At 40.0% G+C, this 26,006-nt stretch overlaps 1 protein-coding gene across 1 annotated transcript in view; it reads left to right on the forward strand.

The window, feature by feature from the left end:
- Positions 1–3,882: 3,882 nt before the first annotated feature.
- Positions 3,883–26,006, forward strand: part of pkp1a (plakophilin 1a) — a 28,244-nt gene continuing 6,120 nt past the window's right edge. Inside the window, exons 1-10 of the mRNA XM_033628784.2 lie at positions 3,883–4,198; positions 8,301–8,419; positions 17,266–17,448; positions 17,537–17,730; positions 18,941–19,082; positions 19,382–19,589; positions 21,216–21,384; positions 22,113–22,230; positions 25,394–25,561; positions 25,671–25,838. Of these exons, the coding sequence (XP_033484675.2) occupies positions 4,027–4,198; positions 8,301–8,419; positions 17,266–17,448; positions 17,537–17,730; positions 18,941–19,082; positions 19,382–19,589; positions 21,216–21,384; positions 22,113–22,230; positions 25,394–25,561; positions 25,671–25,838 (1,641 nt within the window). The 5' untranslated portion in view covers positions 3,883–4,026. The remainder of the gene's footprint in view (positions 4,199–8,300; positions 8,420–17,265; positions 17,449–17,536; positions 17,731–18,940; positions 19,083–19,381; positions 19,590–21,215; positions 21,385–22,112; positions 22,231–25,393; positions 25,562–25,670; positions 25,839–26,006) is intronic.

Raw genomic sequence — 26,006 nt, forward strand, 5'->3', positions numbered from 1 at the left:
GTCAAGGTCATGAACAACTCATACAACTGTTCATGTCTAGTATTCCTCACACTCAGTATTGTGGCTCTTCTGTTGGCAGAAATTATTCAGAGCTTTATCAGTCTGACAAAGCTCGACTTACAATACCAGTGCTGCCAAAACTGCAAATGGTGAAGGGTGACACACACACGCACACACATATACACACAAAGCCCTCAGGCTGGGTGTGGTACTTACTGCATAAGACTGCCAACAGCAGCAGTACAAGATTATAGCTAACATAGTTCACAGGTTGCTCATGGCAGTATTTCTCCTTAAATCAGTTAATGACTGAGCGCTGACTTTAGTTTCATGTCACTTTAAAATCTAATAAGTCTCAAAAACGACACAGGATTTGTCTCTCTTTCTTTCAGTCAAACAGTACTGCTTTGTCCTGAGCTGCAGGTCTCACCTGCCTGGTTGAGTTTACACTATCAGTGTATTAAACAAACGTTCCTCCCTCTCGCTCAGATAAAAACTACAACCATTTACCCACGTTGGCCCACATTGTCATAACACACACACACACATCACAGTTACATTACACATATGACGTTTATTACCTTGGCAGTGTAGAGGCGAAGGGTGTGGTGGGAAAATGTCACCTGCAGAAACTTAGCCAAAACAATCCGGTTATGCAGAGAGCATGTGCTCATATTGTCTCCCTTTTCCCTCTTGGCTCCTCTTCACGTTCATTGCATCCCTCCCTATCTGACACACTCTGACTCTTGTCTCTTTCTTGGCTCACTTCTCAAACAGAGATGCTTGCTCATGCCCTGACCTGTCTCATCTCTGTCTTAAACAGTTTACCTGAATGCAAATCACATAGTAAACAGTAATGCACCCTAATCTAGCCCACAGGCTGCTGAGAAAATCAACTTCCATAACTTCAGATATGAGGGAAATCTCACTGGGCGATTTGAAGTTAGAACCAAGATGGCTTTTCTGTGGCTTCACTTGTTAATTTCTTTTTTTGTCTTTTGACAAAAGCTGAGTCACAGAGTGGGTGACAATAGACAGCAGGGGCATGATGGATTCAGTATCACAAAAAATGTCCGAATCAATAGATTGTATGTTTCTAATGGAAACAGAGGTCAGTAATTATGGATCCAAGGGGAGAAAAATAGGTGGTCACGCCCTGCTTGTAACATGTAATTATAGTTTGATGACAAAACTATAATTATCTCAACGTCAGCAGAGACATGTGATGGTTTAACCTCAGTCAAAGTCACACTTCTTAATGAAAATATTGCTACGTTTAAAAAGGTCCCATGAGTATGTAGGTGTTGTCTGATATTGAATCCATCATGTACATCATAATAGAATAATGACCCTGAAACATAAAGATGACAAATGAATATCATTGTGCAGTAAATACTGTTTGAATCTTGGAAAAAAAATGTATTAAAATATTTTGCATTACAAGAAAGATTTTAAGGAAAATGTCAAGGCATAAATATATTTGTATATTTGGCGAGAACACAGAACATCACAGAACACATTTTGACATGTGGCAGTAAAACAGTAAAAGCACAGGTGTAATTAATTTAATGGATTTAAAATGAATAATGGCTGAATTCCATTTAGCCTCACTTTCAGTATCCTGGTGTTGTACCACTGAATGGATCGAACATTAATGTCTTTAGAGACACCTGTGCTGCTCCTAAGGTGACAGGTCAACATGTCTGCTGTGAAAGAAGATATCTGATCTTACTCAATTCAATGACTAACTGAATAATAATGATACAAGGGAAACTGCATGTGTGTGAGGCAGTGTCCACTATGGTCATAAATACATTTAATTCTTTTTTTTTGTTTTTAAAGATATTTTTGGCAGTATGTATGCTTTACTGATAGTGAGAGACAGATATGAAAAGGGGACAGAAGGGAGGAAATGCAGCAAAGGGTCCTAGGCTGCTGCAGGCAGGACTCAGCCTAAATGGTACAAGCTCTACACCGTGAACAACCAGGGCACAACCCAAATTCACTTAATTTTACATTTACAAATCATCACATACTTTGTAACATATACAGAGTTTTCAATCTAAATAAAAATTACCATTGTAGACTTTTAGCAGCAAGTCACCAACAGTTCTAAACATTACAAGTAAAAGTAAAGTATAAGTATTGTCAGCAAAAAGTACTTTGGCACACGTTAGGTAGAATATTGTCTTAAAAATGTATTTCAACTTGATAACACAAAATGTGTCTGTATTAATGAACTATAATTTATCTGTAAAGCCCTGACACAAATATGGGATACACATTATCTGTAAAAACGTGTTATATTTTACAAGGTTATAATAAGTTTTGTAAAGTATTAATTTGAAGAATCATTTAAATGTGAAGGAGTACCAGGTATAATATTCCCTCTGTAATGTAATGGATTAGAAGTGGGTCATAAAGTAACATAAAATGGATACACCCATTAAACACTAGTGGACAAAGTGTTTACATCCTTTACATATATAGAAGTAGCAGTAATGCAATATTGTCTTTTCTGGTTTTAAAGCTCCAGTGTGTAGGCTTTATTGTAATATACTATAATAAGTATGTTTTCTTTAGTGTATAATCACCTGAAAATAAAAATTGTAGTGTTTTCGTTTCTTTATACGAGCCATTTAGAAGTCCGCCATGTTTCTACAGTAGTCCAGCATGGACAAACCGAACACTGACTCTAGATGGGGCCATATGCGTTTTGCATCAGCCACTGTAGTTAGCAGCCCCTACACAAAGAACGGCATCAGAACAGTGCTGATTTTTAACATGAAACAGCTTTATTCTGTGTTTTTACCAGTTTAAATCACCTTTTCCGTTTGTTTTGGAGATGAGGAGACCTCTGTGGATAATTCAGCTCCTGGTGAAAACATCCTGAACATCTGATTTTAAGTTATCAGAGAAAAAAGGTGAGCACACATTAACAGGTGCTAGTTTAGCAGCCCATCCGACGTGCCAAACAGCATTAAAGAAACACTGATTTGTAACGTGAAACTGCTTTATTCAGTGTTTTTTATCAGTTTAAATCACTAGGTCTGTTTGTTTCGGAGAGGAAGAGACCTCTGCAGATAATTCGGCCTCTTGTAAAAACCTCCTGAACAATGAACACCAAAGGAATTTTACCCAGGAGAAGTTTCAGCTGGTTACACCTCCTTTACATATTTGTAATTATTAAGAGAAAAATACTGAAGTATCAAAACTGACATGATCCGGGAGTGTTGTACTATTATTCATTTTATTAGCACAGATGCATTCATATGGAGGTAACATTTCACTTTTGCAGCACTGCAACATATTTTATAAGCTCATCATACTGTATGTTGTTTATGTAAAATCTTGGTCCTAAAAATGCTGCCAATAAATGCAGTGGAATAAAGAGTATAATATTTCACTTTGGAATATTGTAGAGTGTAAATATAAAGTAACATAAAATGCAATAAGTGCCTCACATTTGTGCTACATGTACTTGAGTAACCTAAATGTGCTTTGAGAGTGTGTTGTGTCTCTCGGCTTTTGCATTTCATATTGCACATTGTGTATTGTCATATGCCTGAACTGTCTGATTGTGTAGTCTACAGTGACAGGTAGGAGGGGCGCAGAGAGAAAACGCATTTCACTGTAGCACATCGTCACTAAATGCTCTCATTGAGGAGTGCAGGGAAAAGAGTAAAGTCCTAACTCTGAATATTCCCTTCCTTCACATAATAAAGCCTCTTTTGCGCCTCACTTGTGCAGGTATGGCTCACTGCACTGTTTAATGCGTGTATTCCTCGGCCCCTCCCTTCCCTCCGCACCTGCCTGTGAACTCTCTCCGGTCCCACCTCAACGGGGCGCGGTCCCGAGGGTGGAGTTCACCGCCGCAGCTCTGGGAACATTCAGCCTTGCCTGCATATTTGTCTCTGTCCGCTGCACCGCTAGAGTCACACCGCACTTCTCCTCCGGGGTCCGCGCTTTATTTGGAAACTGGTTTTAAACGGAACCGTTTACGCGAAAGGGCACCGTGCTGGGAAGATGATGGCTCCTCTGCGTACAGCGATGGCAATCGGTAACGCGGAGGACACGTCGCTCGCGGTGCCTTCAGACAACAAGCTGCGCTCGGGACAGCAGCGCGTGCTGGATCAAGTGCACAGCATCAAGAGGAGCAAGTCCAAAAAGAATGGCACACTGTCGCCCTCACCAACAAGTATGGAAATTACTTAATACATAATCATAATGTTGAGAATAGTACCGCGCAATACCTGCTGTGACCGCTATATTTGCATAGTGATATTGTCTTTGGGGCCTTCTTGGAGATTACTCCTACAATTCTTACCTAATATTAGAGTTTATTGTATTTTCTGGGAATAATGCGTCACAAAACTTCCCCTGGAGTTGCATCCTCCAGCCGCAGCTACTCGTCCAAACAGGCTGAACTTACTGCGTAACGGCCAACTGCTGTAGGGAAACCAGAGCGCACCAATATGACGTCTTTGCAGGCTCCAAGTTGGGCTAAACATTTCCTCCTGTTCCAGTCTAAACTAGTTAACTGTAAGAGAAAGACAACATTTGTTGAAATGTGATCCTTGGCTGCTGTGTGAGAGGAAAGTGATTTTTGATATTTGAGCTCTGAGAAACTGTCAGAGACACATCCTACTTCTTCTGAGCGTGCCACAACGGTTTCTCTCTGGTACTGAGGAATGCAGCCCACACACACACACACACACACACATATTTAGAAAATTACATTTTAGTCTTTCAAAACAACTCTGGTATTTGGCTTTTACTGCAAGATGCATTAAAGTGATCCACCAAAAAATTGAGAAACAAAATATGTTCATGTTGTGAAATGTGTGTGTGCCTTTCTGTTGAGTTGAGATGAAGTGCAGGGGTGTTACACACAAACAGAGGGGTGTATTTGTGATCTATAAAGTGGGTCAAACTGTCTGTGTACTGTTTTACTGTTTTACTGACACATCCAAAGCTTTCAGTGATTGTGAAATTTCACCTCTGGCATGTTTAAATGACTGCAATTCCCAACACAGGTAGAAAAACTGGCCTGCATGAGAGGCTTTATCATCTGTGCTCCACATAATGAAGAGCTACTTAATCATCTTTCCTTCTAGAGTCATGCAACAGAAACTCAGTGTACTAAAAATGAAGCTAAACTAAACATAACAACAGTCAAACACTGAATATTAAGAAAAACAGCCACACAGTCAGAGCTGCATACACGCCTGAGGCTGTGCTTTACTTTAACATTGCCAGAATTTTAACAGAACAAGTTCAGCAGTGTTCATCATGAGTCACTTACAGTTGAGAGAAGCCGTTTTACTTTCAGTGCTGGAGCGACAAAGATGATGATACTATTCAGACCCTCACCGTTGGGACCACTGGGGATTTACCCGTTAGCACCCAAGACCACTTCTGTTCTGTCATGTTTAAAGGAGGTGTACACAACATTTAGAGCAGTAATATAGCAGCAAACAACTGTTTGGGATGTAGTGGAGCAATGGCGTCCTGTCGACCACAGAATAAAGTCACGTTCACTCCGCGTGAGTTGTCATCCAAACATCTTTGTCTTCTCTCTTTGTTGTTGTGGTGCACCGTCCCTGAGTCTGTGTATGTGTGTCAAAGAGGTTACCGCTGACAACACCGTCCCAACCCAATGCATCACCGTGTGGTTACCCCCTGGTCAACACCGTTAGTTCTCTCAACACTGTTGCTATTGATAGCGCTGTGTTTGGAGTTAGCATCGTTAGTTGCTAGCCACAAACTCAGCCACTTGTGCCACGTGCAGAAAATATGGATGAAATATGTAGTCTGAAGATTGGCAGCTCAATCCCAGCAGCTCCAGTCTGCATGTTGAAGTGTCCTTGGGCAAGATATTGAAGACTGATTCAGTACTGATAGCTGTGCCATCGGTGTGTGAGTGTGTGTGAATGATTAACTGATGAGCATGTGGCGGCTTGTTTGGTAGCCTCGGCCTTCAGTGTATGAATGTGTGTGTGAATGGGTGAATGTGACATGTAGTGTAAAACTAGTGTTATAGATGTATTCTTTCCATTTCTATGATCAGCACAAGGGACTAAAATGGACATGTAATTTGGCTGTGCCTCCTTCAGTGTACAATACAGCATGGTAGCACAGGTTTCAGAGGCAGACATAAAGTTAAGACAATCTGCTCGGCTAGATAAACTATGATAGGTGAATATTTCCTCTCCTGCACAGATGCTATGTATGTAAACGATGATGGATATGTCGCTGTTTTGACAATCATAATCCCATAATGGTAAAGTCACATCCCTCCATTTGGCACAATGTGGCAGCGAGCCTCACGTTCCCATGAATCATCCAACGAGGCAGACAGACAAAGGTGCTAAAACAAGTTGTGACGGCTGAATTTCCCTAAGCTTACACTTAAATTGTAAGGCGACTCATGACTGACATTATGTCATGTCTGTCCCGCTGTCTGACTTGGTGACTGCCAGGTATTTATACTGAGTTTTGAACCTGTAATATGTGTGTCAGAGTCTTCTCAGCTGTTTTTGTCAACACAAAAGGTACACAGCAAAATCATGCTTTGACATCCATTACTTGATAATGAACTGAACAGCCAAAGAATAATTGTTGAAATAATTTACAAGTGAATATTTTGTTTACAGCAAAGCTCAAATTATTAACCATTTCAGCCACTGATTCAGAAACTTAATGTAATACTTTACAAAATATTGAATCAATCGATCAGTAAATGGATCTAATTAAAGTGAATATTTGTTAATATCCAACAAAACACTCATGCATTCAATCAGATTAAGTGAGCTCTTTGGGCAGATTTACCAAAATGTTGCCACAACAATCTAAAATCATAAATAATAACAGAGTTAGTAAACGAAAAATAGAGGATCAAATGGTTAATTAAAGGGATAGTTCAGTTTTTTGGAGTGGGGTTGTATAGGGTACGTTTCCCTAGACAGTATATTACATACAGTAAATGTCAGCTGGCACGCCCCCAGTTTGGACAAGCAGCCTGGAGTCTGACACAGAAGCTAAGCAATGCACTGCTGTGGATGGGGTCAGCCACAAAGCGCATTTTAGCTGCCTAAAAAATGTCCCACCTAAAAACATCAATATCAGTTTAAGTGTACACTATATTGAGAGTATTTTCAATGCTTTACCTTAATGTCAGACAGTGATTTACAATGGGAAAAAACATGCCGTCCTATCGCTGTCTTCAAAGCCAGACTCCATTGAGAAAACCAGTAATTTAACATTGCTGAACACAGGAGCTGCTGGTCTGACACTGCATATCCTTTTTCTTGTTTGTTTGTGTTATTGTGTGACTTCGGCATATAAAAGGTTTAGTTCAGATCCACCAAAGTCACACAATAACACAAACTAACTAGCTTTTTGAAACAGTGATAGACCAGCAGGTCCCGTGTTCAGCATGCTAAAATCACTGTTTTTGTCAATGGAGTCTGGTCACATTGACCAGAGTATAGATGGATGGCTTTCCCGGTGGAACGGGCTGTCTGACGGAAAGGTTAAGCGATGAAAATACTCTCAGTAAAGCATACACTTAAACTGATATTGATGTTTTTAGGTGGGACTGTTTTTAGGTGACTTTAATACATTTTGTTGCTGACCCCATCCACAGCAGTGCATTGCTTAGCTTCTGTGTCGGACTCCAGGCTGCTTCTCCAAACTGACATGGATAAGTACCTCATACAACCCAACTTCAAAAAAACAGAACTATCCCTTTAAACATCAATTAAATAATGTTTAAATATATTAAATGCATTTAAAATTGCTTCTTACATTGTTTTTTTTATCATTTTCTTTAATATGATTTTTGTATTTGCGCAATATGTTATTCATTTGTAAAGTCTTCTAAACCCTCTTTTATTCCCTAATAGAATATCATTCACTTAATCACTTTTATTAAAAGGCTATCATTATGTAAGGCTATCTTTGTTTACCAAAAACATGTGGACATATATTTTGTACATAGTTATAAATTATAAAATGCAAGTAAAAGTGAGTGCAAGTAAAACACAGATTGGGAAACTGAAGCCCCCATTAAGGAAAAAATCAACCAACCACCAAATCACATTTTCAACAACACCCTCATGCTGTTACCAGTGTGTTTGGTGTTCATTGGAGGTCTTATCACACTCGCCCCAAGTAACATGTTGAGGTTAAAACTGTCTGACTGCCTATTTCACATTCTTCTTCTTCTTCTTCTTCTTCTTCTTCTCTGTGTCTATCTGTTGTGTATTTCAGTTCTCATACGTCTCCTCTTTCAACAGGCCTGTCTCCTCCGGCTTTGACGACAAGTGAGTTTGGAACCTTCAAGTTTGCTCCATTCAAAGCAAATGGCACCTTCAGCCGCACCAGCTCTGCATTGTCATCGGGCTTCAACAAAGCGGTAAATGTTTCTGTGATGTAACAGCCCTGTTTGTAGATGTGCAGATAGTCAGAGCCTTTCCCCTCGCACAGATACAACTTTAAAGGAGCAAATCAGTGGTTTGCTCTGGTAGCCCAAAGGGGATTTTATTGATGATAATGTGAACTAATCATCATTTTCACATTTAGGACCAAAATGTCAAATTTTATTTTTAAATGTTAGAAAACAGCATTTTAATTTTGATCGACTTAAATAAGCTGCACAAATGAGACATTAGACTACATTGTTAATTATGCATTTTAATTTTCAAATTGATATAACATTTAAATGTTATCCACTGTACAGCAGGTTAAGTCTTTGAAATATTGACTGTCATTTTCATTTTTGAATTGTCAAAAAAAATGCATTTTCTTTTTCATTTTAACTTGCATAAATAAATGGAAAAGCAGGTTACATTGTTTAGATTGAATTTAAATTTTTAAATATGAATTATCATTTGCATATTGACCACTATAAGCAGGGTACAACTTTGAAAATTAAATGTCAAACAGCTTTTCCATTTAAATTTAATATGGTCATAGAGCCCCCATACAAGTATGTGAAAATTAAAATTAGGCGGTTGTATTTTCATTGTAATTTTTACTCAAATAGTGCATACATACGTGGAAAATTCTAATACTGTTGTGGTTTCATGTTCAAGTTTACATTATTATTTTAATAAAGTCCCCAATGGGCTTCCATAGATTTACTACAATCACAAATATTTTATGGTGTATTACTGCGGATCACTGCTAGGGTTTGGGGGTTTCAAATGTTTTCTTCCATCTCGCCATTTGTTTCAATTCACTCTTTTTCTATTGAATGAAAGATGCTTAATGCTTGCAGTAACCCAAAACATGGAGTAGGTCATGATGATGTTATACCTGCATTTGTTATTGTCCATAAAAAAGGTTATTGTTTGGTTATTGCATTACCACTCAAAGATAACGTACCTTTGAAAACAAAAAATAATGAATACAATTGATTGTGTAGACAGACAGAGCAGTTTAAAGCAGTGATTCCCAACTGGTGGGTCACGCTCCAAAAGTGAATTTCCTGCTGTAGAGTGAATGAATGAACAGCTACTTGACAGAAATGGCGAACTAGCTCAACAACATGGCCAAAAGCAAGTATGACGTTGAATATATTAAGCTGTGTGGACCTTGAGCTAATGACTAAGGAGAAACCTGGACCCTGTGGTTGGACCAGTTGGGCACCACTGCTTTAAAGGAATAATAGTTGTTGTAATCTTGTTGTTGTTAGCTTACAACAAAGACTGAAAACAGGAAAACAGTTAGCCTGGCATTGTCCAAACGTAACTAAATATGCCTGTCAGCACCTCTAAGGCTCACAACTGAACATGCTATAACTTGTTTGTTAAATCAATTCAAAAATGAATGTTGAAAAAATGACAAGTTGCGGCTTCACAGTTGACAGGGACAGGGTGTAGTGACCTCAGGCAACCACAGAGTCTCCAGGAAGCCAAGAAATATTCTGGCACATAATCCGGAGGTGCTGGTGGACAGATTTTGTTATCTTCGGACAGAGCCGGGCAAGCTGTTTCCCCCTGTTTTAGGTCTGTATGCTAAGCTAAGCTAACTGTCTGCTGGCTCCAGCTTCATATTGAATGGGCAGACTTGGGAGTGCTATCAAGTTTCAAGTATTCCTTTAAGAAAATATAATATACTGGAACGTTATTGGCTGCAAAGGATGTATGGCTTTGTTTTTGTAACAGAGCTAAACATACAAAAATGCTGATATGGTCATTTAAAGATACACTTCCTGCTTTTTAAGATGCCTTAAAGCTCCCACAGCTTGTGTTTTGGTTACGTAATTATAAGCAGTAACAGAATCTGGGAGGGTATTGAGTCGGTGTTAACACTAGATGGGAGGCACCTCTCAGTCACAGTTGATTCATGATGTTATTTGAAATATTACACCACACTTTACCACCACACTCCTGGTGTAGCCACATGGCTTTGCTGGTTAGCCAGTCGTCTTCTGTCAGTGAGTGTGTGTGGTGCAGTGTCTTATGCACTGTATTGTACTGTGAGTATAATGACCTGTGTATCCAGCAGCACAGGTTTGTGTGATTTCCTAATTTTGGAAAGGGACAGATATTGTTTTTGTATGTCATTCTCAATTTAAGTCTTGTCACTAAGAGTTCAACTCATACGCAATACTGGCCTAATCCAAATTCCACAGAGGAGTAATGCTGACTTCATCAGTGTGTGTGTGTGTGTGTGTGTGTGTGTGTGTGTGTGTGTGTGTGTGTGTGAAGATGTCTCAGCTCTGGGTTGGCCTGATCTGACCTACTGACAGTGAGTCGAGGCATGTCTAGGGAGTGTGACGATGCTGAGGAGGGCTCATTATCACTAATCCGTCTCTGTCATATTGTGTTTTCATTTATTTTGTTGAGTCAACTGTCGCATTAAGTTCAATTACCACTTAAGTCTACTTTCTACTTTCTTGTCTTATATATATATATATATATATATATCACCTTAAATCACCCATGTCATACAGTAGAGCATGTATTAGCACTGCTGTATTGAATGAAAGCGATACCACAGAATACAACTGCAGAAATATGTTTTTTCTCAGTGAAGGAACAAAAATAAATGTACGATAAAAAGCCGAACAAGAACAGCAACACAAAACAATTCACATATTAAAAAGTGACAGAGAGATATAACCTAATAAAGTTAAGTTTAAGCATGCCACATATTTCTTGACTTTTGGTTTGTATTGTCGACAGTGACATTTTTCGCACTTTTATATTAGAGGGTAATGCTTAATATAAATAGGTTTTCAGTATAATTATATTTGTGTAGGATGGAATTAAAATAAATAAGCTGGACTATCTTAAACCAGTGGCTCCCAACTGGTGGGTCATGGTCCAAAAGTGGGTCCTGAGTCCATTCTGAAAGGACCACAAGTGACTTGCAAACGTCTCAAGTGCATAAAAAAACACTCTTTATTTTTAAGTGCAGTAAATATACAGCACAGAGCTTTTATTTTGAAGTGCAGTTTCCTGCTGTAGAGTAAATGATTAACAGACAGCTACTTGACAGACACATAAACTAGCTCGACGTCATGGCAAAGTGCGAGTATGATGTTAAAAATACAGTACAGGCCAAAAGTTTGGACACACCTTCTCATTCAATGCATTTTCTTTATTTTCATGACTATTTACATTGTAGATTCTCACTGAAGGCATCAAAACTATGAATGAACACATGTGGAGTTATGTACTTAACAAAAAAAGGTGAAATAACTGAAAACATGTTTTATATTCTAGTTTCTTCAAAATAGCCACCCTTTGCTCTGATTACTGCTTTGCACACTCTTGGCATTCTCTCCATGAGCTTCAAGAGGTAGTCACCTGAAATGGTTTTCCAACAGTCTTGAAGGAGTTCCCAGAGGTGTTTAGCACTTGTTGGCCCCTTTGCCTTCACTCTGCGGTCCAGCTCACCCCAAACCATCTCGATTGGGTTCAGGTCCGGTGACTGTGGAGGCCAGGTCATCTGCCGCAGCACTCCATCACTCTCCTTCTTGGTCAAATAGCCCTTACACAGCCTGGAGGTGTGTTTGGGGTCATTGTCCTGTTAAAAAATAAATGATCGTCCAACTAAACGCAAACCGGATGGGATGGCATGTCGCTGCAGGATGCTGTGGTAGCCATGCTGGTTCAGTGTGCCTTCAATTTTGAATAAATCCCCAACAGTGTCACCAGCAAAACACCCCCACACCATCACACCTCCTCCTCCATGCTTCACAGTGGGAACCAGGCATGTGGAATCCATCCGTTCACCTTTTCTGCGTCTCACAAAGACACGGCGGTTGGAACCAAAGATCTCAAATTTGGACTCATCAGACCAAAGCACAGATTTCCACTGGTCTAATGTCCATTCCTTGTGTTTCTTGGCCCAAACAAATCTCTTCTGCTTGTTGCCTCTCCTTAGCAGTGGTTTCCTAGCAGCTATTTGACCATGAAGGCCTGATTGGCGCAGTCTCCTCTTAACAGTTGTTCTAGAGATGGGTCTGCTGCTAGAACTCTGTGTGGCATTCATCTGGTCTCTGATCTGAGCTGCTGTTAACTTGCAATTTCTGAGGCTGGTGACTCGGATGAACTTATCCTCAGAAGCAGAGGTGACTCTTGGTCTTCCTTTCCTGGGTCGGTCCTCATGTGTGCCAGTTTCGTTGTAGCGCTTGATGGTTTTTGCGACTCCACTTGGGGACACATTTAAAGTTTTTGCAATTTTCCGGACTGACTGACCTTCATTTCTTAAAGTAATGATGGCCACTCGTTTTTCTTTAGTTAGCTGATTGGTTCTTGCCATAATATGAATTTTAACAGTTGTCCAATAGGGCTGTCGGCTGTGTATTAACCTGACTTCTGCACAACACAACTGATGGTCCCAACCCCATTGATAAAGCAAGAAATTCCACTAATTAACCCTGATAAGGCACACCTGTGAAGTGGAAACCATTTCAGGTGACTACCTCTTGAAGCTCATCGAGAGAATGCCAAGAGTGTGCAAAGCAGTAATCAGAGCAAAGGGTGGCTATTTTGAAGAAACTAGAATATAAAACATGTTTTCAGTTATTTCACCTTTTTTTGTTAAGTACATAACTCCACATGTGTTCATTCATAGTTTTGATGCCTTCAGTGAGAATCTACAATGTAAATAGTCATGAAAATAAAGAAAATGCATTGAATGAGAAGGTGTGTCCAAACTTTTGGCCTGTACTGTATATTAAACTGTGCCCAGAAAATAATCTTAAAAAAAAAAAAAACTGGTTGCACCTTTAACTAATGACTAAGGAGAAATCTGGACCCCGTGGCTGGACCTGTTGGGAACCACCGTATTATATAATATAATTTGACTACTGAATGTCACCACAACTTTTAGATAAATATTAAGTTGATTCAACTTAATTAAGCTTTTTGGGGACAGAGCAAATGTTGGTCGTACTTAACTAATTAAGTTTGTCAGATTATAGAGGACTCATAAGATTAGCTCAATAACGTCAGAGTTGGAACTGCTTAAAAAGATGCCTGCAAATCCTTACCTTAATTCTTTTAAAAGTTGAACCAGTGGACTCTTTTTTACATCACAACATTTAGTCAGTGAAATCAGAAACTCTCCTATATACTAATACTTCACCCACAAATTGATCATTTTTATATCAATCAGTCAACCAGTTCTACCTTGAAATTGCAAAGAAAACTTTGTTCTCCTGGCATGCCTCCGCAGACAACAGCAAACATATGAACTGATCGATTGAGGACTGCACTTAACATCGGCAAAACTAGATCAAATCATCCATTTACAAAGTCTCAAACAACCCCTGCAGTGTAATCCAAGTCTCATTTATCTAGGCGTAGCTCAGTGCACATGCATTTTTCACTTTCAGTTCAGTTTTAAATCTTACAGTTTTAGCCAAAATGCATGTGTTTGGGAAGTACTGAGCATCTGACTGGATAAATGAGATTTGGATTGTACTGCTCAAGTTGTGTGAGAGCTTGTAAACAGGCAGACAGACAGTTTATGCGATTAATAGAGCAGCAGAGACGCACCACTCAGAGGCACAATCTAAATGGCATGTAGTATTAATGAAACTATCAGTGAAGAAGCCACTGAGAGGCTGAGTAGACTCGAAACTGTGACTCGTTCAATGAAATTCCTGCCGAAGTCCAGAGATGCAACAGGGATACCTGAGGCACAACGACATGAAATGAATCATTACATTGCGTTATATTTCAGTCAACAGAAAAACTCACACCCTTTGATCACAAGCCGCCACACCAGCGAATGAGCAGGTAAAATAAGGTGAAACCACACCCCTGTCCCAATTACATCTACAGGAAGTGAAAGTGACCAAAAGAACGTGTGCAGCCTAAACAAGTAATAAACAACAGAGGTTAAATACATTGTGGCTCGTACATGGCAAGTGATGCAGAAGTTTTGAGTTGCTGATATTGCTTAAAATGTGATCACGCTTTCTATGGAACAGTAAATGCAGTAATATTTTGGCATCTCTTCCTAAATGTATGACCCTGAATGAGATGCATCCTGCTGTTTGTGCTGCTTCTGTTTGCTCTGCTACATTTGCATCCGTCTCTGCTGTCCAGTCTGATGGTAGAGAGGCCCCGGCAGCTCAGTCAGCCTGTAGCCAAATAAAGGGGGCATGTAGCACTTGGAGAGTAAACACGCTGTCAGTTCTTATCGAGCACGTTGTTGACAGATCTCTCCTCCATTACGCTTTTGCTGCTAAGTAGCAGAGCCTGCTGGTGACTGAACGACCAGTCTGGTTTGAAACAGGAAAGAGAGTCCGTGCATAACCTACAGTGTGTGTGTGTGTGTGTGTGTGTGTGTGTGTGTGTGTGTGTCACCCGCTTTCCCATTAGACAATATTTCTTTGTTATGTGTTCTTAAGCTGTGATGTTAATGGTTTTCAGGTGATCATTGGTGCAGTCTGTCTTCCTTATTAATGTTCAGTGTGGGTTCAAAGACCGATGGGAATGTTCTCTGCTGCCAGACTTGTGATGTGACTTTAATTTTTTTTTTTTAAATCAGCCAATGGGAGTCAGAGGTTTGGTTGCAAGAATGACTAACTGTTGAAGCATCAGCTCGACATGTTCTGTCATTTTGCTCAGGCTCTGCCAAGTTTCTCTCGGTTATTTTGTGGCAAAGCTTGAATAACGTTCACTGTACACACACACATACACACACACAGATGAAGCCAATAAATCGATACACTAACGAGATATAATTACATGAGATTAAGCTCATTAGTGACGTCAGGATCGTGAAGACAGGATTAACGGGTGCTGTGTGTGACTTGCACACACAAAGATCCTCTGTGAGAAACTGGTCGGCTGTATCAGCACTCTTCCAATGCAACTGCTTGTGTTGGTCTCCGATGACAGATATTATGTTACTTTGGTATGTGTGATCGTTTGGTGCGTTCTGTTGCTTTCAGCATAAACTGAGGAGGGGGAGAAGGTATGCAGGCTTTGTGTCAGGTTAGATTCCGCTGTCTTGGTTTACAGGGGACTTCTTTGAAAACTGTCCTAGTGGAAAGTGGGTACTTTTCCTGTGTGACCTGGATTGTTGCTACAGAAAAGCTTAAAGGGAAACTTAGGTATCCTTCAATCTGGGCTCTGTTTTCCCATGTTCCCAGTATTGAGAAAGAGCGTGCTGCAGCCACTGCGGCAAAACTGAGTGAAAAAAAAAGTTAATAAGGTAGTTTCTTGTAACCCTAGAATTAAGATAAAAATATTCACAAATGAAAGAACACTTCTGGTTGCTGATAAGTAGTGTTTAACTTTTGATTTAACACTAAACATTAAAACCCTCGGCACGCACTGCAGCGCAAGCAGACAGACGCGCGACTCAGAGCAGCATGTGTCACTGACACCAGACTCGGTGGAAACTGTCACCATCAGCATATTATTTTACATCAGTAAAATCTATTTTATCATTATTTTGAGTCACATTGTTGAAAGAATTTAGTCGTCTGTGTTCAAGAGGTCTCCATTCATCGCACGTCGGGGTTTCTGTTTCCTTGTCGGAGATGGTGTTGCGTTCAAGGTCCCCCCAAAAAACAGGAGAAAAAAACGGCCGAATATTTGAATTTTTTTTTTTTTTTTCCACAATCGAATCCCGTGCCATCAAATTTTTCATTCACTATTCACACTCACATTCACACCTATGGACAATTTAGAGTCACCAATTAACCTGCATGTCTTTGGACTGTGGGAGGAAGCTGGAGTACCCCGAGAAACCCACGCTGACACAGGAGCCAGGAGCCCCCTTGTTGTGAGGCAACAATGCCAGCCACTGTACCAACGCGCCACCTTTTCAATGTCATGGCTAAATATAAGCTGATTTTGAAATTTTGTGGAAAGTCTGCAAGATTTCAGAACAAGACTTGTCCTTGAGTGAAACTTGGTTACACACACTAACAAACAGACCAGATCAGCGAAACATAAGGAAAAATGTTTCATTTCTCTATAAGGTCTTTTCCTCAGTGGTATCAGACACTCATAATAACAATTAGAGTTGTACCGATACCAATACCAGTGTCGGAAATGCCTCTGATACTGCCTAAAATCCAATACCACGTAATGCCTCACGTCATTACGCATATGCACACTACAGGCAAACGAAATGGAAACGAAGCGGAGTTTAAAAAGCATTCTACTGTAGCCTTTAAAATGTCTTTTTTGCCAAATTGTGTGGCTACACTTTAACCTGTGTCTTGATCTGTGTCAGCACTGGATAATAATAATAAAAAAAGTTTTATGGCATTCATTCTACTATTATGTATTTATTTTTAGGAGTTGAGACATACAACAATTCATATCCCATCCATTTTTATTTTACGCGCTGGTATTGGATCAGTACTCAGTATCGGCAGATACCTAAGGTTCAGGGATCGGAATCGGGAAGGAAAAAGTGATATCGGTACATCTCTAATAACAATCTGAACCTGTCAGTGGCAAATATTAGCACTTTTAATTGACGTAACTTGACGGTGCACAAGTGCCCGCAGAAATTACAGCTAGTTTCACGCAACAGTCTTGGTCAATACTGGACCAATTTCAAAAATTGTCTCCATTAGTCACTTAGGCATTAAAATATAGAGCATTGGGTCCAGGTTAAAAAAAAACAACAACATTTCCTTTCAGATGATGCAGTGGTTAAAGGTATTTTTGGGGCTATTTTTCAGTCTGATCAGAATAAAATGCTGTGCAGGACCAAATTTTAAAAAAGTATTATTTTATCTAAAACCCTTCTGACATTCCTTCCTTTTAGGTTCATACTCAGAGGAGTCGCACTCTGTCCGCTAAAACCATGGGAGGAAGAATGTACAGCACCTCAGGCACATGGGACCAAAACATCAATGCCAACAACTGGGCCCAGGGCTCCAACGGGCTGAAAACCGCTCGCAGTGACCCAGCCTTGGCTCGCCATTTTTCTGTCCCTGCACCTGTTATGGTGAGCAGTTTTGTTCTCTTTTTTTGTGTGAAATTACAGTGTCACCTTTTCCATGTTGTTCTTAGGGAAGTAATTTCTCTGTCTTCAGAGGGCCAAAGGGCAGGTGGTCCAGAACCAGCAGAGCCTCCGGACTCGAGTTAACAGACACAGCACCTATTCTATGACCAACGGCAACCAGATGACCAGCAGCCAGCAACGCATCGTCTCGCCGCCCTCTGTCCATTCTCACACTGAGGGCAAGATGGGGACCATCAAAATGTCCAAGATCGAGCAGCAATCAGCGTGAGTTCTCCTGCTTATCTGTCTTTCATATAGACTCAAAGCTCTTCCCCGTCCTTATTTTGTAAAGACTATGTATGGTTGTCGACAGGGAGAGACAAATTAATTTTTTGATCTATTTTGATTTTATGAATTGTGCCATGACATACAGCTAGCTAGTGTAGTGTGAGGGTTCGACGTATGGTGGTCGGGTCACTCTCGTGACATAGAGTACGCAGCAGGATGGAGACAGATACTCTCTTAAACAGCACTTTACTTTTCTCCACACTTCTGCAGTTTCATAACAACATTTCCTGGTTACACTTCCTTGCTATGGGTCACATGTCTCCTAACTAACCAGTGAGATCTCTAGAAGGACTTAGACTGAGGTAAATGTGTGTGAGAGTTACTGAGGCAGATCCAGCACATTATTTAACTGTTTTTAACAATGCTGCTGTCAATATTTTAACATGTAAATATGTAAATAATAATTGTGAACATAAATGTGTAAATAGTTAAACACTGTAAATGTATTTTTAAGCAAATTACTTACTTGACGCGTTTTATCCAGCAACTTGTGGTCTTTTTTTAGCACCCAGGAAGCAAAGGAATAAGCAACCGTTGCTCGTGTGTATAGATCCCAGATGTCACTTAGACATTACGTTTCTAATTACGTATATTCACAGACTTATACTTCAACTGCAACTTTCTTGACTTGCAAAATTACCTTTTAAATTTACAAACATCATAAATTGAATTCACGACACAATTCAAAAGGGATCCACATATTTTTTGCGAAATGAGGTCCCATGCTGGCCCACTGGAAGGGGAGGGACTTCACCTCTCTGTTGACTTTTTTAGGCAATAAGAAGGGGTTGACATGACATATATCCTATAGCAACATATATGTAGTTAATATTTGCTAGTATTTTACATATTGATCATATCTCAGTCTCAACTTAGAGGTCAGTTTCTCCATATTGTTGTTGACAACTGCAGCCCAGTCATCTTTTGTTGGAAGGATTGGCTGCAGCCATTTCCATGTTCCGTGCTTTCTTGCTAGCACCCAGGTGTATTTAAAAAACATACTCACGCTGACCCATGAATTTGTCTGGGATTTCAACCAGGTATTATGTGACAAAAGAGCAGCTCATTATCTTTAAAATGCATCAGAAGCTATTTTCTACTATCTAATTTCTCCCTCTCTCTTCTATTCCCGTGCCCATAACTGCAGGGTGAACAGCGCAGTAAACGTGTCAGACATGACTCTAAAGGAGGCTGTAGATTTCCTGTCTCACCCTGAAGAGAATTACCAGCAGTGTGGAGCCACCTTCATCCACCACACCACCTTCAAAGAGGAGGGCGCCAAACAGCAGGTCTGAGCACTTGCACACAATATACTGCGCAGATACCCCCTCCAAACACACACACACATGGATGTTGTTTACCCTCACATCCCATTTGTGTGTGGGTTGTCTGTTTGTGCTTATACGATCATTGCAAACACTCTGCGGAGACCTTTGCATAACCTGCCTTGAGGGAAAGGGAGGAGAAAGCATTTATCATCGCACTTGGCTGCTGGTTCTGTTTGTAACTTGTAGTGTTGGAAATTCATTGCCACGCCTTTAAGTTTCACATTTTCAACACACATTCCCTCCACATTTCTGCATCAAAGGTGTTCCAGCTAGGAGGTATCCCCGGTCTGGTGACCCTGCTGCGGAGCCCCAATACTGTGGTGAGCCAGGCTGCCGCTGGGGCTCTGAGGAACCTGGTGTTCAAGGACCAGGACAACAAGCTGGAGGTTCAGCACTGTGGCGGCATAGCCAAGGCCCTGCAGCTGCTGAAGGAGACAGATTCTACTGACACCCAGAAACAAATCACTGGTAGGACATTTTTATTGGGACCTCAGAATATTGGGTAGTAGGGTGGCTGAGTGGGCCTTTACCAAACGTGTGGACTTGACTTGACAAAACCAAGAAAGACTTACAGCTCAACTTAACGATGACTTGTGACTTCACATGGACTTGAGCCTTTTGACTTGAGAATACTTGATACCTTTCCCCAAGCAAAGATCAAAGAGTATGGCATTTTAAAAAAGTGTGTCACAAATAAAATAATTTCTCTTCATTTTCTGATAATAACCCAGAAGAGCCAGATTGTTTGAACCAACCTGTCATTTATTAAGTTGCAGGACAGAATCATAAAAAATAAATGACATGACAAATTGTTAGCGTACAAAGACTGTGCCGTGGTCAACAAAAAACAGATTTCAGCATGCAAAGCGTGTGGGTCAAAAAGACAGATGGAGGTGCAACAGCTTCCAATAAACTTGTTTTGACAAACACAAATTTTTAAAAAGCATTTGGTAAGGCACACATTATGACTTGGTATGACTTGGAACTTTTCAGTCTTGACTTGGGACTTCGGTGCAAAGAATCAAGACTTACTTGTGACTTGCAAAACAACGACAACGTCCTACCTCTGGCCTTTACTAAAAAGACAAAGCCTATGCCTCATCTCTAAATATCACACAGACTGAGCAGGAACATGTGCTGAACATAATGCTGTGTTTTTTACTTTAATTGTACGTTTAAGCTGAACCTAAAGACTGCAAAATAAAGACATAGAAAAAATTAAAAAAAAAAGATAATTGGCCTATTAGAAACACACAGTCTTCACCTGTCCAGTGTGCATAAATTTACAATTTATGATCCTAAATTTACTCAGTAGACAAAGAGGACATACATTTAGTAATAATAGTAAATAATAATGATGAGGATACAGGCTTAATACAGACAATATCATATACACAAAGGCTAGGAAAATCTAAGTGCTAATATTCCTCCTTACTGCACCATATCCATATTCACATGTGAATCAGTGCGATAACCGTTTTGTTCAGTGCCTCAATTTTTATTTTTATTTTATTCTATTTTATTTTATTTTGTATTTTTTTTATGTTTAATTTTATTTATTCTTTTTTTTTATTTGTATTTTTTTTATCTTAATGTTTTTTTTGTGAAGCATCATCTATAAAAATAAAATATGGTATCGGTATAAAATATTGTATGTTCATACAAACAAACAACAGCCATGGGAAAAACACACTTGGGGAAAAAAAATATAGATATATAGAAAATAACAAATATAAATAAATGCAATAAAATCAAATAAATAAAAGCTAACAATAATTATGATAATAAAAAAATAACTAATTGATTCCAAACATAATAATAATGATAATAATACTAATAGTAAAAATTATAATAATAAAATAATAAAAACAACACAGATTTTAATTTAAAATAAATTTCTCCATGTTATACATTTCCTTTAAAATTACTATCCACTCTACTTTTGTTGGAGGTTCTTTGATCTTTTCTAAGTATAACATCATGTTTTTAAGAGCAAACTTCACCTCAAAGAGCAACAGCGTGATGCATGGATCAATTACTTTTATCAGAAATGCACAGTTGGATTTTTAACTTTACTCTTCTCATCACATGAAGGCCTGCTATGGAACCTTTCCTCTGCCGATGAGCTGAAGGAAGAACTTATAGCCACAGCGCTGCCCGCCCTGACTGAAAATGTGGTGGTGCCATTCACCTGCTGGTCAGACAACAGCGTCAACAACAACATTCACCCTGATGTCTTCTACAATGCCACAGGATGCCTGCGGTGAGGACATTTGGTTCATTAATCCGTTTATCATAGCAGATAGTTCCCAAAGGTTTTATTAAGCTGAGCAACGTTTTGAGGTCAGAGACATTTTTGTGAAGACTTTGTGATGTCAATCCGTCAATAGCTAGAAAGTTAAATGATTTAAGTCATTTTTTTAAGCAACAGAGCCAAAAATCTTTCCAGCTTCTGATGTTTTATTTAATTGTAAACTGAATATATTTGGATTTTGGTTTGTTGCTCAAACAAAACAAGATGTTTGAAGATGTAACCTGGGACTCCTGAGAAAATATGATGGATATTTTTCAATATTTTTTGACATTTTACAGACAAAATAATTAATTGATTAATGTAAAAATGATTTGCAGAAAATAATCCTTATTTGCATCCGTAGTCAAAACACTGCTTTGTCTTGTCTTTGATGCAGCACCTAGTCAGGTTCTTCATGTGATATGTGTGCAGTTTGCACAAGAGGAGTGTTTTTCTTAGTTGACAGTTGTGTGAAGTGAAAGTGAATTAAACAACAGTCTTCACTGTAACTTAATACTGGCACAGCTTTAGAAACTTCTCTGCACCTTGTGCCTAATCTCTGCGATCATGTTTACATACAGGGCATGACGGTGCAACCTACATGTTGAGACACTCACGGTTCTGTGTCTATTATTGTATTCTAGATATGTTAGTGTTTCCCTTTGAATTTAAATGAATGGTGGTTGAAATGTGTATAGGAACCTGAGCTGCGCCCAGAAGAAGGAGAGGCAGGCGATGAGAGAGTGCCGCGGCCTCATTGACTCCCTCATGAGTTACGTCCAGTCCTGTGTGGCGGAGGAGAACCCCGATGACAAGGTAAAGTTACTCATCGCTATCAGCAGAACCTTTTCCTGTCCACCACGAGCATTTGTCTCCACACAAAGACTGCATCAGAGTTGGCTATGACTCATTTTATTCCAGCAACTTCGTCCATTTTGTTGATTGTCGGCCACTGTAAAGGAAATATAAAAAGATTTTTCAGTCTACTGATACATTACAATTGCTTTTATGCTCTTGTCTCTTTTTAGATATTTTATAAAACAATTAATCATTTAATAAAGGGAATATTTGTTGTTTGCAGCCCACCTGTACTGAAAGTGGCATTAATCACAGTTTTTAACGATTGCTTCACAGTCTGTCTAGAAGCCCACACACGTTGTGCGTCTAATACTGGATTATGATTGTGTGAGCAGATGAGTGTTTGGATTCATGTCTGGTGACGTGTTCTAGTTCACTCATAGTTCCTGTCGAACGTGTCTTATGTGTGTCTCTCACAGAAAGTGTTCAGTACACATAATAATATATCCTGAAGCACATGTACTCACACATACAATACATACGCTTAGAAACACATCCGTAAACACACACACAAGCAGGTAAATACTGCAGGCGGAGTCAGCATGTGGAGTATGTTTAGCGGGTGCTCATACCTGCTCATTTGTGGAAGTTTGGGGTGTGGATGTGTGTTTAATTCTATGTCTGTGCAAACACTGTTTACATAGACTCCTTCTAATGAAGTGGTGGTGGTGGAGTGTGACTGTGTCTGTGTAAGAGACAGAGGGAGAGTTATCCTCTTATCCTAAACTGTTACTGTAGATAAGGAAGAAGAGAGTCGCCATGCTTTATGCATGTTGATGCTATAATGGTTTTAGTGATATACTCTGTATACATGTAGCTTTATCTCTATGTTTTCATCCTGATTTCCATGGCGACAGACTAGAGAGAACGTGCGGCGAGTAGCTCTGTGTATATAGATCAATATATGTCCATAATATACCACCATTTGTGAGAATTTACAGCTGCAGTGAAGTAGACTAACTCGAGTACAGCTGTAGTCCCAGCTACATCGGGAAAAAACAAAGCATCCACTCTAAAAGGGAAAACTACGGCCCAAGCTGACAGGTTAGCTAGCAATAGCCCGTTAGCTTGGGGGCTAACTAGCAACACCAGTGCTGTGTCTCAAATCATGTACTTCTGTTAGTACACTTGTATGTATATACTATGTGCACTATGTACTTATTGGCGTAGTGCGCAAATTTCGACAGGGTAGTGTTGTCTCAAACCAAACACGGCCGTTGTGCACTCACTGGAAATGATGACCGCAAATTGGCTAGCTTGCAAACTAGCATTAGCATTCGCGCTATCGTTCCAAATCATTACAGACTGCTAAATTAACCCAACAAACATACTGCTGGCTTATACCCGACAACAGTATAGTGGTGCTTAGTGCAAAAAACACATGTATTTGTACAATGCAGCAATGTTCACGGTCGCACAGTCCTCAGCCGCCATTTCCAGTTTTAAAAGTGGTCCCTCCCCTTCCGCTACGTAGCCAAGTGTCCATAGTTCCACACTCAGCTTCTTGACCGTTTTGAGTGCACCATCCAGGTACTCATAGTGCACTGCATTGTTCCATACTTCTCAGTGTGAACGTACTTATGCACTCAAAATATTAAGTGTAAGTACAGAAGTATGCGATTTGAGACACAGCACAGCTCTCAAGACAGAGGGGGTCTTGTCTATCTCTGCACCTCCACCTGAGAAGACCCACATTGCCATCTCGTCCAAAATGCAAGTTCCCTCGCATCTGTAAACCAATCCCTAGATGCACTTTGCAAAAACATTGACAAATAAGCCTCACGTTGCTGAAGTGGAGGAAGCCCGGCCATAGATAGGCTGACAAGCTTGGAGAAACACTTGGAAAACTACAGCAAGAGAATAAAGAGTTAGAGAAGACTGATGACCCTGAGAACCGATCCCGTCGCAATAACTCTGTGATCAAGCTTTCAGAAGGCTTCTAAAGTGGAGCGGTCTCTGCGTTTATGTCCCAGTTTCTGGTGGAATTACTATGTTTTCATCATATTATTATGTCTCACTGACTTTCTGAGTGAGACCATTGTAATGTTAATCAATCCTTATTATCTAAACCCAAATGAATTTACATCCAGTAGTTTATTTTGGTTAGCCTGTTTCTGTTGCATTGCTAGAAGAATTATAGCCTGGGAACAAGATGAATCTGCCAGTTCACATTTATTTGCTCTGGCAGATGCATCTGGTTTGGTCTTTAGACAGATTGCTAGCCAACCTTGCCAGCTTTGGGCCTATCACAACTGTTTATCTAATATGGCACATGTTTGATACAGTGACTGAAAACTTGCAAAGCCTTTGTGCTTTATGCAAAATATGTGATGATGTCACTTATAGTTTGTACACCCTTGCACCGGGGACACTACAGCGAGCATAAACCTAGCCTTGAAAGACGCCATTGAGCCATTTTTGAAAACAACCAAGATGGCTGCAGCTGATGTTGAACTCTCAGTTGAAGAGCTATTTTAAAATTCTAATGGCGAAACCGCAACACTCGCTCGCAGACATCTTGATTCTACACCATCACACCTCATCTCTGCACGCTGTTTAAAATCATCCATCGTTAAGCGCTACGTCACGTTTTGTTGCTCTAATTGGTTATAGGTCCATCCATCTACGGCTGCAAATGACACCCTTGTAAATCAAAAATTAACTGAGAGGTTCCAGACTAATTTCACATTTGCAAACTGGTCTGACAGTGCCAAGCTAGAAGACTTCCGTTTCCATTTCCTGTTAAATGAACATAAAGACTGACACTTGCTTAAGAACTTATTAGATGCATGCTTAATCACGAGGGAATGTGAACCACAAATTAAAAAGAAATTGAGTGCTGTTAGTGGGCCGGCCAAATTGACACACTGGAAATTCCAGTAATCAATTTATTTCAATTTTAAAAATAATTTTAAATGCTTGTATTTGAGTTTGAATGAGAGTAAACCTTGAGAGTAGTTCCTTTGAGACCCAGATGCAGAATAAATAACCACAAATGGGGTCTTCCTTTATCATATAGTGGCAGTGAATAAAGAGTTTGTGATGTCATTGGGAAACTTGCAAACAAGAATCACATCATCATATCATTTGCTGTTTTTTAATAACCTCTCCTCTCCTCCAGTCTGTGGAGAACTGTGCATGCATCCTCCATAACCTGACCTACCAACTGGAGGCCGAGTCCCCTGAATGCTTCAGCAGGTTCCAACCTCCGGTGGAAGGCCAAATTGGGAATAAGAAAAACGCCCCGATTGGATGCTTCAGCCCGAAGAGCGGCAAGGCTCAGAAGGAGGTTGGCATCAACCACCACACCACCACCTCATGTTCAGTGGCTAAATCACGACAGGCCTTTAATCAAAGCCCCGTTCCCTTCTCATTTCTTTTTTGTCCTTTCTACTCAGTTTTCATTTGACAAACTGCCAGAGGACAGCACCCCATCAGGTGTTAAGTGGTTGTGCCATCCAAAAGCCATGCAGACCTACCTGTCACTGCTGGGCTCGTCCCAGAAAGGTGCCACCCTGGAGGCCTGCTGTGGCGCCCTGCAGAACCTCACTGCCAGCAAGGGACTGGTGAGTACAAGGAAGATGATTATTAGGCTTACTGTTTGTGTGAGGTGTTAATGGACATTTTGGATTAACTCAGGTTGATTTAAGAAAGGAGAAAAGCAACAGAGAGACATGAGATGTGGTCAGGATAATGATACAACAGCACAATTGAGTAGCTTTATAAGAAAGAGT

The sequence above is a fragment of the Epinephelus lanceolatus genome, chromosome 8 (assembly GCF_041903045.1).
Source record: "Epinephelus lanceolatus isolate andai-2023 chromosome 8, ASM4190304v1, whole genome shotgun sequence".
NCBI lineage: Eukaryota > Metazoa > Chordata > Actinopteri > Perciformes > Serranidae > Epinephelus > Epinephelus lanceolatus.